General features: G+C 38.5%; 1 protein-coding gene across 4 annotated transcripts in view; it reads left to right on the top strand.

The window, feature by feature from the left end:
* The window catches only part of HDAC9 (histone deacetylase 9), a gene marked incomplete at its 3' end in the record, with an annotated part of 568,944 nt that overhangs the window by 514,771 nt on the left and 37,932 nt on the right, over positions 1-16,241 (top strand). For all 4 annotated transcript variants that reach the window (XM_079710903.1, XM_079710910.1, XM_079710909.1 and 1 more), the window contains one exon: positions 2,371-2,455. In XM_079710903.1, the coding sequence (XP_079567029.1) occupies positions 2,371-2,455 (85 nt within the window). The remainder of the gene's footprint in view (positions 1-2,370; positions 2,456-16,241) is intronic.

Genomic DNA, 16,241 nt, shown 5'->3' with positions numbered 1-16,241 from the left:
ATTAGATTTTATTAATAATGACCATTACTCATAAATATTTATTAAATAGATGCTCAGTCAGATGTTTTTAGTGCTTATAACTGTGAATTATTAAATCAACAAACTCGTTTAGAAAAGACAACTCAATTCTGTGGTCCCTCTATACAAGGTTTTAATATTATGAAAACAGACTCTAAATGCTGCTTGCCTTCTTGCCAACTGTGAGTATTACCCATTACCTTCTCAGCAGAGCTACTAGAGAAAAAATAAAGAACCTACATTGAGAACTTTCTGAATTCAGCTCTGTCTGTGTGTATACACTCAAAATGAAACAAATTGGGGTAATTTACTGAAGGTTAAATCCTCCAAATGACATTCACCTAAAATATGCAGGGAAATGGTTTGGGAGGCTTAAATTATCAATGTAATTGCCTTAATTCTCTAGGTTGCTTTCATAAGTAGACACAACTTTATCGTATCTAACTGACAATTCCAAATTGGAGGTTTAGGGTTGTTTGTATTTTTACTCTCAACACCCTGCATCAAGTTTACTTTCTACATAACCCAGGTCCTAAAAATAGCCCACAGACCTAATGTGAGAGCGTTCCAGAAGTGAGGTTTTTACATTAATGATCTGCCTGTAGCTTTCTTTCCAGTAGCTAGCACCTTTCCGTTTGTCAGCATTTTACCCTGAAGTCGCAGGAAAGCTTAAGAACTAAATATGCTCATACTACGTTGTGCTTTTATTCTTAAGTGTTCGAACATAGAGTGATATTTCAGAACATTTTATTAATAAAGTCTACCTGATTTCTATTAAAATTTTTCTCTAAGCCCTGAGAGAGAAGTGAAAGGAAAGATTATTTATGAGCAAGGTAGCTCAGCTCTGTCTAATTCTTGAATAAGAGTTTTCCAAGTAACCTTCCGTTTATGATTCAGCAATTCCTCTGAGTTAAGAGGGTGTTACTAGGATAACATATTTTTGAAGATACTGTCTGAAATACCAGATTTTTAAAAAATGATTTTTAACAAATTTTAAGAGTTTAAGATTGCAGAACCTTTCACTGACACTGTGGGGTTTTTTTTTTTCCTCTCGCCAAACTGTACTGCAAGTAAACCTTTTGATGTTTTGAATGTTTTTCTTTGGCAGCTAAGAAAAACACTCTGGAAAGTTGTATTTAGTGAATTTACCCATGTATAAATATCCCTGAGCTAGTCTGTTATCCTATGGCATCTGGAAGAAAGGTGCTATTGTTTTAGATTCCATGATTAAAGTATAGAATAATCAATTCAGAGAGACCCTGGGGGGAAGATTCACTCACACATGCTGTGGAAACTTGGAATCCCTGAGTTTTTTACTTTTTTTCTACAGATGAAGAGACATAGATGGGTTCATGTTTTGGCACAGTGTCTAGTGACATCGTTTCCCATTCTTGCCATGTAATAGTTTGGCCTATTTGAGACTACTAACTTTAAATTTTCTAAGAAAACTTTTTTGTTGTTGTTAATCCCTTTTTACTATTACTTTCCTTGCTTTCTGGGTCACAATAGCTGGACAGCTATTTTGTTTGCAAGTGCTCTGCTATGCAGTTTGTCCTGCTCCACACCAAGCCACATCACCAAGGTATTCCCAGGGATGCATCATCAGATTTAGTTCTGCCAGAACACTCCATAAATTATTTAAAGCTCTTCTTCATTTCTTGCAAAACAATGTTTGCTGAGCTTCCCCATGAAAAATCAGTGTAATTCCAGAAGATCAGGATAGATTTGCAAGACAGGAATTTGTCCTGTGCTTCCACATGGCTATCTGCATAGATGTGAATACAGTGGAAGTTAAATGAAAATGTACAGTTATTTTACTTTTGGTTTTATTTGAGCATTTTCTCTACTACTTATTCAATAGCAGTTGAATAAGAGCAGCTATGTCTCGTGGCGTTCTGCTGTGAAGTGTCCAAAAGTGTAACGTAGTTAGGTGTAAAAACACCACAAAAGTATGGATAATAGACTTCCCACCTTCTGTCTACTTCAGCTTCCCTGAGGTTTCGTTTGCAGGGCCCAGCTGCATATACAGACATGATGGAATTTGGTTTGTCAGGAATCCACAAAAATTACACAAATAACTCGGATTTTTAATGAATAATACACAGACATGCACCTGCTTCAGGGACTTCATAGATTAATTTTGTGACCAGTAGAAAATCCCCTTGGAATTCAATTACATTGCTGCAAAACAGAAAATAAAACTGGCTACACTTTTGGAACTGGTATCAGCAAAATCTTAAGTAGTTCTTGGAGCAGGCTTTTTTTTTAGGTTGTTTCAATTTGGTTTGCTTCTGTGAAACTTACTATAAAGTCATAATGTTCTGCTCATATGATTATTTACCATTCTTGCAGCTGGAGCCACTTGCAGAAGATATTCTCCAACAAACTCCGAATATGAATGCTGTTACATCTTTACAGAAGATCATTGAAATTCAAAGTATGTCTTTAAATTTTTTTAATATTTCTAATAAGGTACTAATTAAGCTTACATTGAGAATTAGAGCACATGAAAAATATAGTTGAACTTCTCAAATATAAGGAATATATTTAAAGTAATTATAATTTCCACATATTATGTATTCATACCTAAATGTCTTGTTGCCTTGCTGTTAGTGTGGCAATCTTATCTCACACTGATAACGAAATTCAGAGACTCTAGATTTAGAACCTTGTTTTTCTCATATTTTCCAAAAGTGTTTGGATTTTTTTCCATTACTGCCACTAAGTATCTACTCAGAGCTATGAAATTAACATAGAAATTGTGATTATATTGTCCAGTCTTAACTGAGGTAAGTTATCTCCTAGTGATGTTGGAATTCACCAGTCATTTACTCGTTTTAAGTTTGTCAATAGAGGAAAAAGTTCATGAGAAAGCCTACTAGAAAGTCCAACTGAACAAAAAGGAAAAGTCAGAGACTTTTTTACTATCCCAGTTCCTTTCACATCACTGTTACTTTCTCAGGAATATTCTTTTTTAGATGATAACATGCATGAGTGTGCGCGCACACACACACAGACAGACATACTGAAAGCAAGCACAAATTGACATGAAAGCCAGCATGAATGGGAAAACCAAATGGCAAAATTAAGTGTGAAGGAGGATCAGAAAACCCTTAGCTTTGCTACTCTTTTGTAGAAGCATTTTTTAACACCGCTGGAGAAGCCACCTTCCATCTCTCTCTGAGTCCTTGTCTTTGCTTGCTCAGTAGTAATTTGGAGATACGGTTGTGACTGGGGTTCTATGTTATCCGTTCATCTGGTGCTTATGCAATCTAATCTAATACTTCATTAAGGTCACCAGCAGCATAAAAAAATCTACTTTTTACACATACGATTCTTTTTTTTTCTGAGTATTGTTTTTCCATTATACACACAGACTATTAAAATTATTGTTCCTATGTATATTATGATCCCATTACTTTCAATAAGCATTCTTAAATACTTATTACATGTTGATACATGATAACTTGAGCACTTATCAAGGCAAGGCACAGAAGAGGAATAAGGCAGTTTCTAGCATTAGGGAGTTTACAGTCCAGTGAGTGAGAGGCACTAAAATAGATCATTTCATTAGAAGTCATAACATGCACTGAGATCATGGACAAGAAACAGTCATTTTCTTAAATCCCTTGCAGCCAGAAGGAGAAGTACTGCAAAGTGAGGAAGGTTCACGGAAGGTATGAGGAAGGCTCCTTGGCGGTGATAGGGCCTGACCTTGGTCTTAAGGTCTTGTTACCGACCAGGGTTCTTGGCCTCCTTAATCAATAGAAATTGATCAGAGGCCAGACAAGGAATTCAGGCTAGGCTTTATTGGGGCCCCTGCTGCAGCAGCCGGGAGCAAGAACAAACAACAGATTCCTTTGTTTGCTTGCTCGCTGAGGAGGGGGGATAAGCTTGCTCTTTATATGAGATTGAGGGTAGGGGTGTGTCCAGGGGTCGGGCCAGAGGGGTGGCTTAGGTGTTTTGCCCACCCCTTAGGTGGTGTTGTGTGCAGGGGGCATGCGCAGTACTCTGCTTTTGCTGCTGACCCCCTGCTTTTGCTGCAGGCTCTTCAAAAGTGGCTCTTGGGTTTTTTGGTCCCTTTGTATCTTTTGTCCAGAATTGCCCCAACTGGGCATGCACGCAGTTATTTTTAGTTCCGTATAGTTTCTTTGTATTTTGTTGCTTGAAGAGAGGTGTGTCCAGGTGCAAGCATTACAGCAGTGCAGCAAAGGGTCCCAGGTCCCAGCTTGTCTCAGTTTGAACAGGATTTTGGCCAGATGAAGAAAGAGTGAATGCTTTGAAGGAAATAACAGAAGCAAAAGACTCAATTTTCACATAGGTGTAAAAATTCATGGTTTATATATGTCTTTAGAAACCATGCTGTTGTCTGTTGCATTGGATCTAACTTGCCAGTAATGACTTTCCACTGCATGATGGTTTTCCTTTCACCACTGACATTTTTGAGTGACTTGTACAGTCTACTTTAGCCAAACAAACCTGTTTGACTCTTGAAAAAGATTCACTGAACTATCAAAGTTTGCTGTATAAGAATTCTGCCCCTGTGGATTGTGAATCTCTGTCTTTTGCTCCAAAGTGCATTTCAAACACCCAACACTGACCATTTCCCCCATTTAAAAATCTATTTCTGGTGGTGCAGTGGTTAACAATCCACCTGCCAAGGCAGGGGACATGGGTTCGAGCCCTGGTCTGGGAAGATCCCACATGCCATGAAGCAACTAAGCCCGTGTGCCACAACTACTGAGCCTGTACTCTAGAGCCTGCGCACCACAACTATTGAAGCCTGTGTGCCACAACTACTGAAGCCCTCGCACCTAGAGCCTATGCTTGCACCAAGAGAAGCCACCACAATGAGAAGCCCGCACACCACAACAAAGAGTAGCCCCCGCTCGCCGCAACTAGAGAAAGCCTGCGTGCAGCAGCGAAGACCCAATGCAGCCAAAGATAAAATAAATAAATTTTTTTAAAAATCTATTTCCTCCTAAACTCATATTGAAGATTCCACCCAGAGCTTATTAATCCAGTACTTCTGTAAAGTCTCCGCACTAACATGTAGATTTTAAGTGGTATTTTTATTTAAAATTTTTCCATTATTTGAGTTTTTGTATGTTTTATGGTCTTTCGGTCATGGTTCCTTAATTATATGATAATCATCAAGAGGATGGAACCGTGTCTTCTCACCCCCACTTGTACCTGCAGGCAGGGTTGGTACCAGGGACGAGGTTTGAAGTGCATGGAAACCTGGAAATTGAGAGTTGGAAGATTTGAGCAGGATTGATTCGAATAACTCTTCAAGGCCCTAGGGAACCAAAACTTGCATCAAAGAGAGCTTCTGAAGAAGAATGCCTCCTTCTGAGTCATGGATACAGTATATGGTATAGTGGGTACTGTTGTTGGCTACTCAGTGACTATGTGTACCTCATGTCTACTTAAAAGAAGCCTGGTTTCACACACGAATCCTTGCCACCAGATGCAGTACAGATCAGGGGAAGATGAACTTAGGCCCAGCTCCGAAGGAGCTGTTCTTAGTCCAAGGCTAAACTTGTCAACCCACTTACCAGTGATTAGTTAAGGAGCCGGTACGTGACCCAATTCTGGCCGGGGAGAAGCAGGGCTGGCTTTGTGGGCTTTCAACCAGTGTAGTCACACAGGCCCCACACTTAGAAGGGCCCTACACATGGTTTAATGCTCTTACTCTTGCTGCCTTAAAATTCTCACTAATTTGTATTTTGTGACAGGGAGCCCACATTTCATTTTGCACTGAGCCTTGCTAATTATGAAGCCAGTCCTGATGAAAATCAAGGTGCTGGTGATGCAAAAAAATATTTACCAAAAAAGACTGAGGGTAGCATCAACACAAGGAGAACTCAAGTTGTGGTTGAGAAGGAACTGAATGGTGGGTTGAGGTTGTAAAAGGAAAGATAAACACAAGATAACAGTGATCTCTCACCAGTTGGGACATAGAGTGAAAATTTGTACAGAGAAACTGCTTCAGTACTGTGGCTTTGACCACTGTGTGGTACATTTTTATGTGTTTTTCTGAATTGTGTGTCTTTGGGGCTACTCTTTTTTTTTTTAACATCTTTATTGGAGTATAATTGCTCTACAATGATGTGTTAGTTTCTGCTTCATAACAAAGTGAATCAGCCATACATATATACATATATCCCCATATCTCCTCCCTCCCACCCTCCTTATCCCACCCCTCTAGGTGGTCACAAAACACGGAGCTGATCTCCCTGTTTGCTAAGTGGCTGCTTCCCACTAGCTATCGATTTTACATTTGGTAGTGTATATATGTCAGTGCCACTCTCTCACTTCATCCCAGCTTACCCTTCCCCCTCCCCGTGTACTCAAGTCCATTCTCTACGTCTGCGTCTTTATTCCTGTCCTGCCCCTAGCGTCTTAAGAACCATTTTTTTGTTTTGTATATACTCCATATATATATATGTGTTAGCATAAGGAATTTGTTTTTCTCTTTCTGACTTACTTCATGCTGTATGACAGACTCCAGGTCCATCCACCTCACTACAAATAACTCACTTTTGTTTCTTTTTATGGCTGAGTATTATTCCATTGTATATATGTGCCACATCTTCTTTATCCATGCATCTGTCAGTGGATATTTAGGTTGCTTCCATGTCCTGGCTATTGTAAATAGAGCTGCAGTGAACATTGTGGTACATGACTGTTTTTGAATTATGGTTTTCTCAGGGTATATGCCCAGTAGTGGGATTGCTGAGTCATATGGTGATTCTATTTTTAGTTGGGGCTACTCTTCCAGGTTAAAGAAACAGAAAGGGGTTTTATAAAGTCTGTAAAGCAATAAAAGAAAGTGGTATTTCAGAGTAACAAACTTCATGATGGCTTGGAAAATCAAAATTGTGGGTACCTGACTTAACAAACAATGCTATATTTCCTTAAAAACTATAAAATTGTACTCTCAATCTTATTTTTCTCTGTTTTATAACACACTTCCATTTCACATGCTCGTGTAGAACTCCAGGCCCTTGATTAGGCTCCCCATTTTGCCTTTGGCGGGGAAGGCAGTCAGGACTCACTAAAACTTTGTGGATCCCAGTGCTTCCTTGTTAAAAATTATTAATAAGTTCAAGAAGATGCCAGCCGAGCATTGAACCAAGCCTGAGAGCCCTTCTGAACATGGGGTCCTTTGCAACTGCACAGGTTGCCTGTTTATGAAGCCTGCCTTGAAGGTCGCCTTTGTTTAACAGAGGAACCTTCTCTTCACATGTCTCTGAGTGTCAACCAGGTGCCTCCTTTCAACTTAAGGAGGTGTTCGAATTTCAGCTCACCCCCCAGCCCAGGTTCGGAAGGATTCTTTTGTGCCAGGGTTTGGGACTACTGTATCAGAAAAGTATGTAAATGTTGAAAAACAGGCCTTGTAGCATGTGGGAAACATTCAGGCAGGTTCCTAGCTATCCTTGTCCCAAGGCAGACAGCAAGGTGCTGACAGGCCTTATGTGAATTTCTTTGAGAACTGAGCCCCACAGCTGAGGGTATGCAGGTGCTGGAGGCTGTGATTAGCATTGGCCCTTTGCCTGGCCACATGTATGTGAGTATTTTGCAGCAGGATCATCCCTGTTTTCCTGTTCTTGTTTATATTACTTATTTAGCTGAGAAGAAAAGGCCTTACAAGACAACAGCAGGGCACCTACTTCTCCTGACAGGTAAAGACCATCCCCCCCACCGACAGGTCAGGGTCTGGTTTCATCTTCAGATGGTGGGTGTATACAAAGATCAACCATCTCTGAAATAACAAAAGGGAGGTATGGACAAGAAGCTTCATGTTTGCACACGCTGTTCACTCTGCTAACAAAGTCTTCTGCCTCATCCCTATTAAGTTTTCAAGACTTAGCTCAGATCTTATCTCTTTTGGGAAGCCATCTATGAATCCCCATAAATCCCTATTCTAGATTAGGTACATTTCCTGGGTGCTTTCATGGCAGAGATTGTTTTTGCTGATGTTCACTGGTTTTAATCGCTGTGTCCTCTGCACAGTTCTGGAACGTTGTAGGTGCTCTGCAAATGTTTGTTGAATGAATGAATCAGCCAGTATGTCAGTATTTGCCACACTCTTTTTTCCTTAGCCTAGATTGACTTTTTAACTAAGGTTGTACTCCTTGGTTAGCTCATACAGAACAAGAGATTAAGAAGTGCAGGCAAAATCTATATGAGAGCCCATTTCTTCACTCTCTTTCACAACCCACAATGATGAATCATTTCTAAGTTAGAAAGAACATGAACTGCTTGTGAGCTACCATTTCCATCGCTAAGCTTGGAGATGGCAGTTCTAAGAGTTGACTGGCCAGATGTAATCACCAACAAGCAATGCCAGGTAAAAGTCAGCCCAGAGTAGGATAAAGGACCTTCATATGTATATAGGCTTTCCTGAAACCCGTCCTAACAACTCACAGTCCGTTGAACTCTTACCTTTTTCTACATAGTATGGTGAGAAGCAAGATTCCCAAATGTCATGTTTTACACTAGTCCTGGCCCGTGATAACATTTTCACTGATTTTGAAGGGAAGAACCATGAAGTGAGTTTTCCACAAAACTAAATTTATTTAGTTTGAAAGACTATAATTTTAAGTTTGAAAAACATATAATGAATGATGTTGATATTGATCTATGAAACCTCAAAATATGAAAACCACAAGTATATAGTCATGGTTTCCTTTTATTTATTTAAATTTTTTAGTAAGAAGAGTACTCCTTTTAAGTGTCAACCAATTTTGTAGACCTCCTGCATGATAATAACGATAATCATAGTATCTTTTGAATTGTGGATCAAGAAAATATATGTGTACACAAGGATTTGAGGATTCTTTTAAAATTTTGCTGCAACCCTCCAGTGGTTTGCAGCTGATAAGTTGAAAAACACTAGTGTGGAGTGTTTTAAAATGATACGAATTTCAGTATAATCCTCACCAGCCATGTGACGATGAGCTAGCCACTTAACTTTCGTAAGGAATTTCCAGAGGAATGACATGACATATCACCACACTGATTTTCTAAGGTGGTGCCACTGTGGCAACAAGATGGCAGATCAGAAGCAGAGTCATAAAAGAACAGCAGGCAATTTTTCCCTTTACCCCTACTTTCATCTTTTTCCCACTCTAGGAATTCTTCCCTTCAGTAGATTGAGGTCTTCTTAGAATTCCTTATTATGCCAACCACAGAAAACTGGTGACATAGGCCAGAATGAGGAAGAGACAGTAATTGCAATGTCACCATATGTTTTTGTCAGACTTGTTGTATATCAATGGAGGAACAACATCCATGCCTCCTGCATATAAAATTTGTCACTATGGCTAAATTTATCTGTATTTTTTAAAACTCGCCCACACACAGGACACACATTATTATTTAGGGCAATGAGAATTGCATTTATGGTCTTCTGAATTTATCCAACTTTTGAGACCAATATGAAAAGGGATATGATTATCTCATTGCAGGAGAATATATCATGTAACTATGTAATTGACTATGAGGCAGACAGTTATGCACATGGTTCAGGCAGCAACAATGGGCAGAACACACCTTTCACCCATTCTAGAGAAAAAAAAAAATGAAATCAAATTTTCTCTGGGAGATCCGAGGCAAGTATAGTTGACACCAACTCCTTGTCAGAATTCTGCTTAACTTATGTTTTTATATGTGTTATTGAGTGAATGACTTCCTCTTCCTCTTCCTTTTTGTTGTTATTCTTTTCCTTCTCCCCCTCTTCCTTAATCTGCTTCTCTTTTTTTTTTTTTTTTTTTTTTTTTTGTGGTACGCGGGCCTCTCACTGTTGTGGCCTCTCCCGTTGCGGAGCACAGGCTCCGGACGCGCAGGCTCAGCAGCCATGGCTCACGGGCCCAGCCGCTCCGCGGCATATGGGATCCCCCCAGACCGGGGCACGAACCCGTATCCCCTGCATCGGCAGGCGGACTCTCAACCACTGCGCCACCAGGGAGGCCCTGCTTCTCTTATTATTACTATACATCCTCTGTTCCAGAAACTACCCTTAGAAGTAACAACTGATGTTGGAAACAAACAAAGGAATGTTAATTTTGTTGATTTCATTTCCACTCTATTTCCAATGGAGATACTGCTGGTAAAAATAAAATACAGACACTGTTGATGTTGTATTAGAGTGGATAATCAGAGAAGGTGCTATCCAGTTCTCTTGGTGATTAAGAGATCTGGATAGTAATTAATGAAGAAAAGCTATTAAAGTAAGATAAAACTTGCTCTAAAGATGGCAGTCATTTTCTTCTTTTATGTGAAATATCATTCTCAGCCATCTCCTTCCATTACTTTAATACCCTCTACATACCCCCTTCCCAAAGAGAAAGGGCATTTACATCAGACGATCCAGGAGAAAATCAGATTGTTTCTAATCTGAAAGGAATTTGTGTACATCTCTTGTTGTGAGGAAACTGTCCAAGATTTTGATCTCATGGGGCTATGCACATAGATTAAAGGGTTGTTTCCCCAGATGGCAACAAGCACTGCATAAATCATTTCACTAACTCTCTAGCTTCTTGACTCCACACCCAAATGCTAACCCACACTCAGTTTTTCTTCTCTCTTTTTGTCCCTTCTTGTTTTGATTTTCTACCTTTTCTCCTTATCTCTCTGTCTTTCCCTCTCTCCTCCATCTCCATCCTCTTGAGACCCAGGGGAGAAGAACAAGAGATATGCACGATGTTGAAAATGGGCTTGTAACTCATAAGGATTTAATGATTTATTTCAAGCAGGGAAGGAACATGATCAAACCTGCATTTCAGAAGATCACTATGCCTGCAGTAAGGACAGGAGATTTAGCAGAACTTACTGTCAAATGTGAGCAGTTTAATTCAGAAGTAGAGTTGGCTTGGTATGTAATTAATAGGCATGGAGAGGATTAATGGTTTCTAAGTTTCAGGCTTGGACAACAGAGTAGGTAGTGATGTCACCTCCTGTGATGGGGAACAGTAGAGGAAGAAAAGGTTTGCAAGGAAAGATGAATATTAGACCTAAGAAAAAGAAACTGCTGATTGAAAGGCTTAAAATTTGGGGAACCCAATCTTAAATATAAATTTTCTCCACAGTAAAGTTATGGAGGCATATTGGATGAAATTATTTACACAATGCAAACCCTGTAAGCTGTTAGCAAATAATAAAATAACAATTACTGAGTGTTTTCAGTGTGCCAGGCACTGTTCTAAGCACTCTTATTAATATAGGTTAAATCATTTAATCTACTTAACAACCCTATGACGTTGGTACCATTTTCATTCCCCTTTTACAATCAAGTACACTGAGGCACATCTAGGTTAAATACTTTGCAAGGACACATAATTACTAAACGGACAAAAGCAAGCTCATAAACCAGGCATTCTAGCTCCGGAGTCTGTGGTGTTTGCCATTATGTTATTCTAGCTCACAAAGAAATTCATTCCTTTTGCAATTTTTTGTATGCATTTTTTTCTATTTCATCCAAAAGTGACAGGTTTAGGGGGGAAATCAGTTAAACTGAAGATTTGGAGTTTTGGACATTCTGGTTAATTGAGGTTTAGCCACAGTCACTTCTAGAAGGGCAGTGCCAAATTGCAGGGAGTCATGGAGCTATGAATCCACTCTGGAGTCCCTTGTAAACTTGCAAAATACATCTAATCACAAAAAAATGCAAGGATTGGCAGAATTTCAAATCCCTGCCCTGCTGAGTTTAAAACCCTGACTGTTGTCAGGTGTGAGCTGCTATTTGTCATAGATTTTTTGGCTTTAGACAGAGGCCTTGACGTTGCAGCCCTGGGCCAGGCCGACCTTCATTGAAGAAAAGCAGCGTTAGACATTTTCCCACTATTAACCCCGCCAACCCTTGCTTGTATCAGAGCCCGGTCAACCTTGTACACATGGCTTTTTGAAAGTTGATTTTGAACTTCTAATTAACCATTCTCTTGAAATGTTGAGACTCTGATTATTGTTTGGTGGAGCACTAATACTAGAATATACCAGAATTAAAAGGAAAACCTGCCATCTGCTTAGAGACTTAACTTGTCTGGAATTTTTTTTTAATTCCAACTACATCTGTAATTATGAGTTTTCTTTCACTCATGTTTCTACTAAGGCAGAACTAATCAAACCAAGAGTCTAAATAAAACCATGCATCTTTCTAGGACTGAAAACTCTTTAAGGACAGAAATGCTTTCTGATTATACTCAGCTGTTAGCACCCAGATGCACTTCACACATGCAATACCATTACGGTGTGCTCAAAGGTCAAGTTTGGGGAAGATCATTTGTTAGGTATTTATATATACATTATACACACACATGCACAAACATAGATTATATATATGCGTATGTATATATAAAGTATATATGTATATATAATCTCTAGTCCTCACATAATTCTGCAATGCATAATTAGTTTCCTCATCTTGTTCATTAATAAATTGAGGCTTAACAAGTTTAGATCACTCGTTGGAAGTCTGTCAACTAATAGCACTAAAACCAACATTTGAACCCTGGTCTGGCTGTGCTTTCAAAGCCCACTTTCCTTCTGTTAAAGCATATGACCTTCCTGTTCCCACTTCATTTCACAGATAAGAACAGAGTTCCACCAGACTTCCTGTTCCCAAGTATCCCAGGATAGACACTAGAATAGACCTCTCCTAAATAGCTTCTGCATACGTTAAAACAGACTATTTTAATCCATTAGTGGGCTTCCTAGAACATAAGGGAATATGAGGGAAAAAGAAAACATAAGCTGAAATTTAATAGGGAGTGAGCAGTAATCAATAAGTAACACAAAATGGGAGAGTATCCCTGGGGCAAATGATGACATCAGTGCTATAACTGCACAAAAAAGCCTAAAGTCTGCATCAAAGTTAGGGATATGAATTTGATAGATACTAAAGAGGTTTTGTCTTCCTTCTCAATTCTGGAGGAAGCAAATACAATTCCTTTCTGGGGGAAGTATCCCTAATTTAGACCCTAGTATATGCAGAGATCACATTCAACAAAATATGAGCTCAAGTAAATAAATACATACATATTTAAATAAATGAATAAAATAAAATGCACGAGGACACAAGCGACTAGGGAAAGTCAGCAGAAAAGAGAAACAGAGAATAATTAACCTTATTTGTGGGGTTAAAATGGTGGAGGGGCATAATTTCAAGTAATGATAATAGATTTAAAATATTCATTTTACTTTCACTCCTCCATAAAACTCCACTAAAAATTAAGAGGATCTTTTTTTGTTGTTTTGTTTTTAAGACAGACACTCATAGGGATGAAGAATGCAAAAGGAAATAATAGGAACCTGGAGAGCAGATGACCATCTGTTACTGTCTTAGCAGACCCGAAAAAAATGAATTATAAACCAGTACTAGCAGGCATATCTCTGCCAGAGAAGGATACATCAGATGCATATAGAATTGTTGACCCACACACCTAAGACTTTGTATTTTATTTCATTTATTTTAATTTGTCATTTTTTCTAATTCATTATCCCTTTCCTTTCTTCACTTCTATGTCCAGCTTAAAAACAGTAACACTTAAATCCATTTGCCCTTCTACCTTTAATCTGCCTTAAAAATCTTGCCCTTTTACTTTACCAATCTAATGAAATCTCAACCCTGAATATAGTCTACAAGGAACTTTCTCTAACACTGGACGTAAATAAACAGGTCCGCTTGAGATTGTCATGAATCATAGCAATTTGATTTCCTGTAAATTTATGAACACCAAACTCAAGTGGGCCCATTATAATCCTGCTGTGTTTCTCAGGTCAATTTTCACTGTCTCTCTCAAACTACTTTTTCAAATTTCACTGTCCTCAAACCTCCATCTGTCTCACCTTTGCTGGCAATCTCAGCAATAAACTTTTCTTAGAGTAAATTGCAGCTACCAAACTGCTTTCTTTGAATTGTTCATTCTCATCAACAATTAAACAACCTAAAATCTCTCATCTTAAAAAACAAACTCCAACAACCTCACTCCTTCCCCAGTTTACTATCCTATTTCTCTCAAACCCTCCAGGAACAAATTCCTGAAAAAGGTTTCTATCTAGTTATCTCCGTTTTCACAGCTAGAAATCCCTATTGGAACCACTCTATTCTGGTTGCAATCTCACTGTGGTCACCAGTGGCATTTCTACTGCCAGATTTAAAAAGTGATTTTATTAAACTTTATTTTGAAATAATTTTAAGTTTAGAGAAAACTTGCAAATACAATACACTATAGAATTCTCATATAACCTTCCTCTGGCTTCCCTTAAGTTGACATCTTGCAAAACCATAGCACAATTACAGGAACTAAGAAATTAATAGTCATACAGTACTGTTAACTATAGACTTTCATTGGATTCTACCAGTTTTTTCACTAATTTCCTTATTCTGTTCCAGAATTCAGTCTATAATCAACACATTGCATTTAGTTGTCATGTCTCAGTCTCCTCTCAACTACAACAGTTCTTCAGTCTTTCTGTGCCTTTTATGACCTTGACACTTTTGAAGAGTACTGGTCAGTTATTTTGAAAAATGTTTCTCAGCTTGGGTTTCTCTAATGTTCCCTCATAATTAGATTGAGGATATGCATTTTTGGCAGGATTACCACAGCAGTGATTCAGTATCATTCTTAGTGCATCAGATCTGCAGCACATAATGTCAATATGTTTTATTATTGGTAAGGTTAGCCCTAGCCTGGATCACTTGATTAAGGTGATCTTCAGTATAAAGTTAGAATATTTCCCTTTGGAATTAATAAATATGTTGGGAAGATACTTTGAGATTATGCAAATATACTGTTTCTCCTCAAATTTTTGCCCATTAATTTTAGCAGCCATCAGTAGATCTTGCCTGCAAAAATTATTACTCTGGTGTTCCAATGCCTATTTTCTATTTTCTTTACTCTGTCTACATTTCTTACTTGGAAGTTATATGTAAGGAGGAACTGTCCTTTCTCTTCCATTTACTAACTTATTCATTATAATATTTATATCAGTATGGACTCATGTATATCTATTCTATAGGTTATAATCCAATACTATCATTATTTATTTTGTTGTTGAAATTGTTCAAGCTCTGATTATTCAGAGCTCTTTCAGGATGGCTCCTATGTCCTTTTGACTTGGCTTCAGGCAAATACAGTCTAACATTCCAATCTCCCAGAGTCTTTGAATCCCTTCCTCTTCATTAAACCAAGGTAGGTCTGACGTTTCTAAATCACTTCCTGTGGGCCACCTTTTGGTCCATGTTTTAGCCAACCAAACAAATGAAGTTAGAACCCCTCTTAACTCTTCTAGCTGCAGCATTAAATGCAAGTATCTCTGTTTAGTGGGCCCATCATCCTCTACGTAAATGCTTCTCACCCTACATATTCTTTTCTTAAGTATATTATATGGATAAGTTATTTCAACCCTCTTTACTTCAATTTTATCAACTGTAAAATAAAGAAAATGAGATTATCTTACAAGGTGGTTTTGAAATTATATGAAATTACATATAGAGCACATTTTCATAGGCAATTAATAAATATTTCTTATCATTTTACTTATCGTTGTTTTCGTCCCAGACCATAGCTTCATAGTCACCTCTACATGAATAACTCCAAAATTTCTATCTTCAGCTCAGACCACAGACCTGAGTTCCAGATGTTTCCTAAACTTCTAGCTCAGCATCTTCCCCTAGATGTTGCAAAGGCACGTCTAGTCAACATGCCCAAAGCCAGTCATTATTTTTGCTCCAAACCTCAACCTCTTCCAGGTTTATTGGTCCAAGTAAACGGCACCACTATCCTTCCAGTTTTGCTGGAGAGGAATCTAGGAGTTATCCTTCTTGTTGTTCTTTCCATTTCTGTCTACATCCAATCCATTACCCCTTCCTGTTTGTTGTACTCCTTAAACATTTCATTTATCCAACCAATTATTTCTCTTCCCATGGCCACTGTCCCAAATCAGGTTTCCATCATCTTTCTATTGTACCATTTCTATATCCTACAAAGTGGTCTCCGACATCCAATTTTGGTTTCTCCATTTTTGTTTCTCTAACATGATGCCAGAGTGATCTTTTACAAAATAAGGCATATTCGTCTCTCTACCTCCTTGCTTTGAACCAGAGGTCAGCAAATTTTTTTCTGTACAATACTAGACAGTAATTATATGAGGCTTTGTGTTTCAGCTGCCTAACTCTTCCATTGTAGCAAGGAAGCGGCCATAGCCAGTGTGTAATG

Source organism: Hyperoodon ampullatus (assembly GCF_949752795.1).
Source record: "Hyperoodon ampullatus genome assembly, chromosome: 9".
In the NCBI taxonomy this organism is placed as follows: domain Eukaryota; kingdom Metazoa; phylum Chordata; class Mammalia; order Artiodactyla; family Ziphiidae; genus Hyperoodon; species Hyperoodon ampullatus.
Note: the sequence above shows the minus strand (reverse complement) of the source record. Positions and strands in the feature narration are given on the sequence as shown.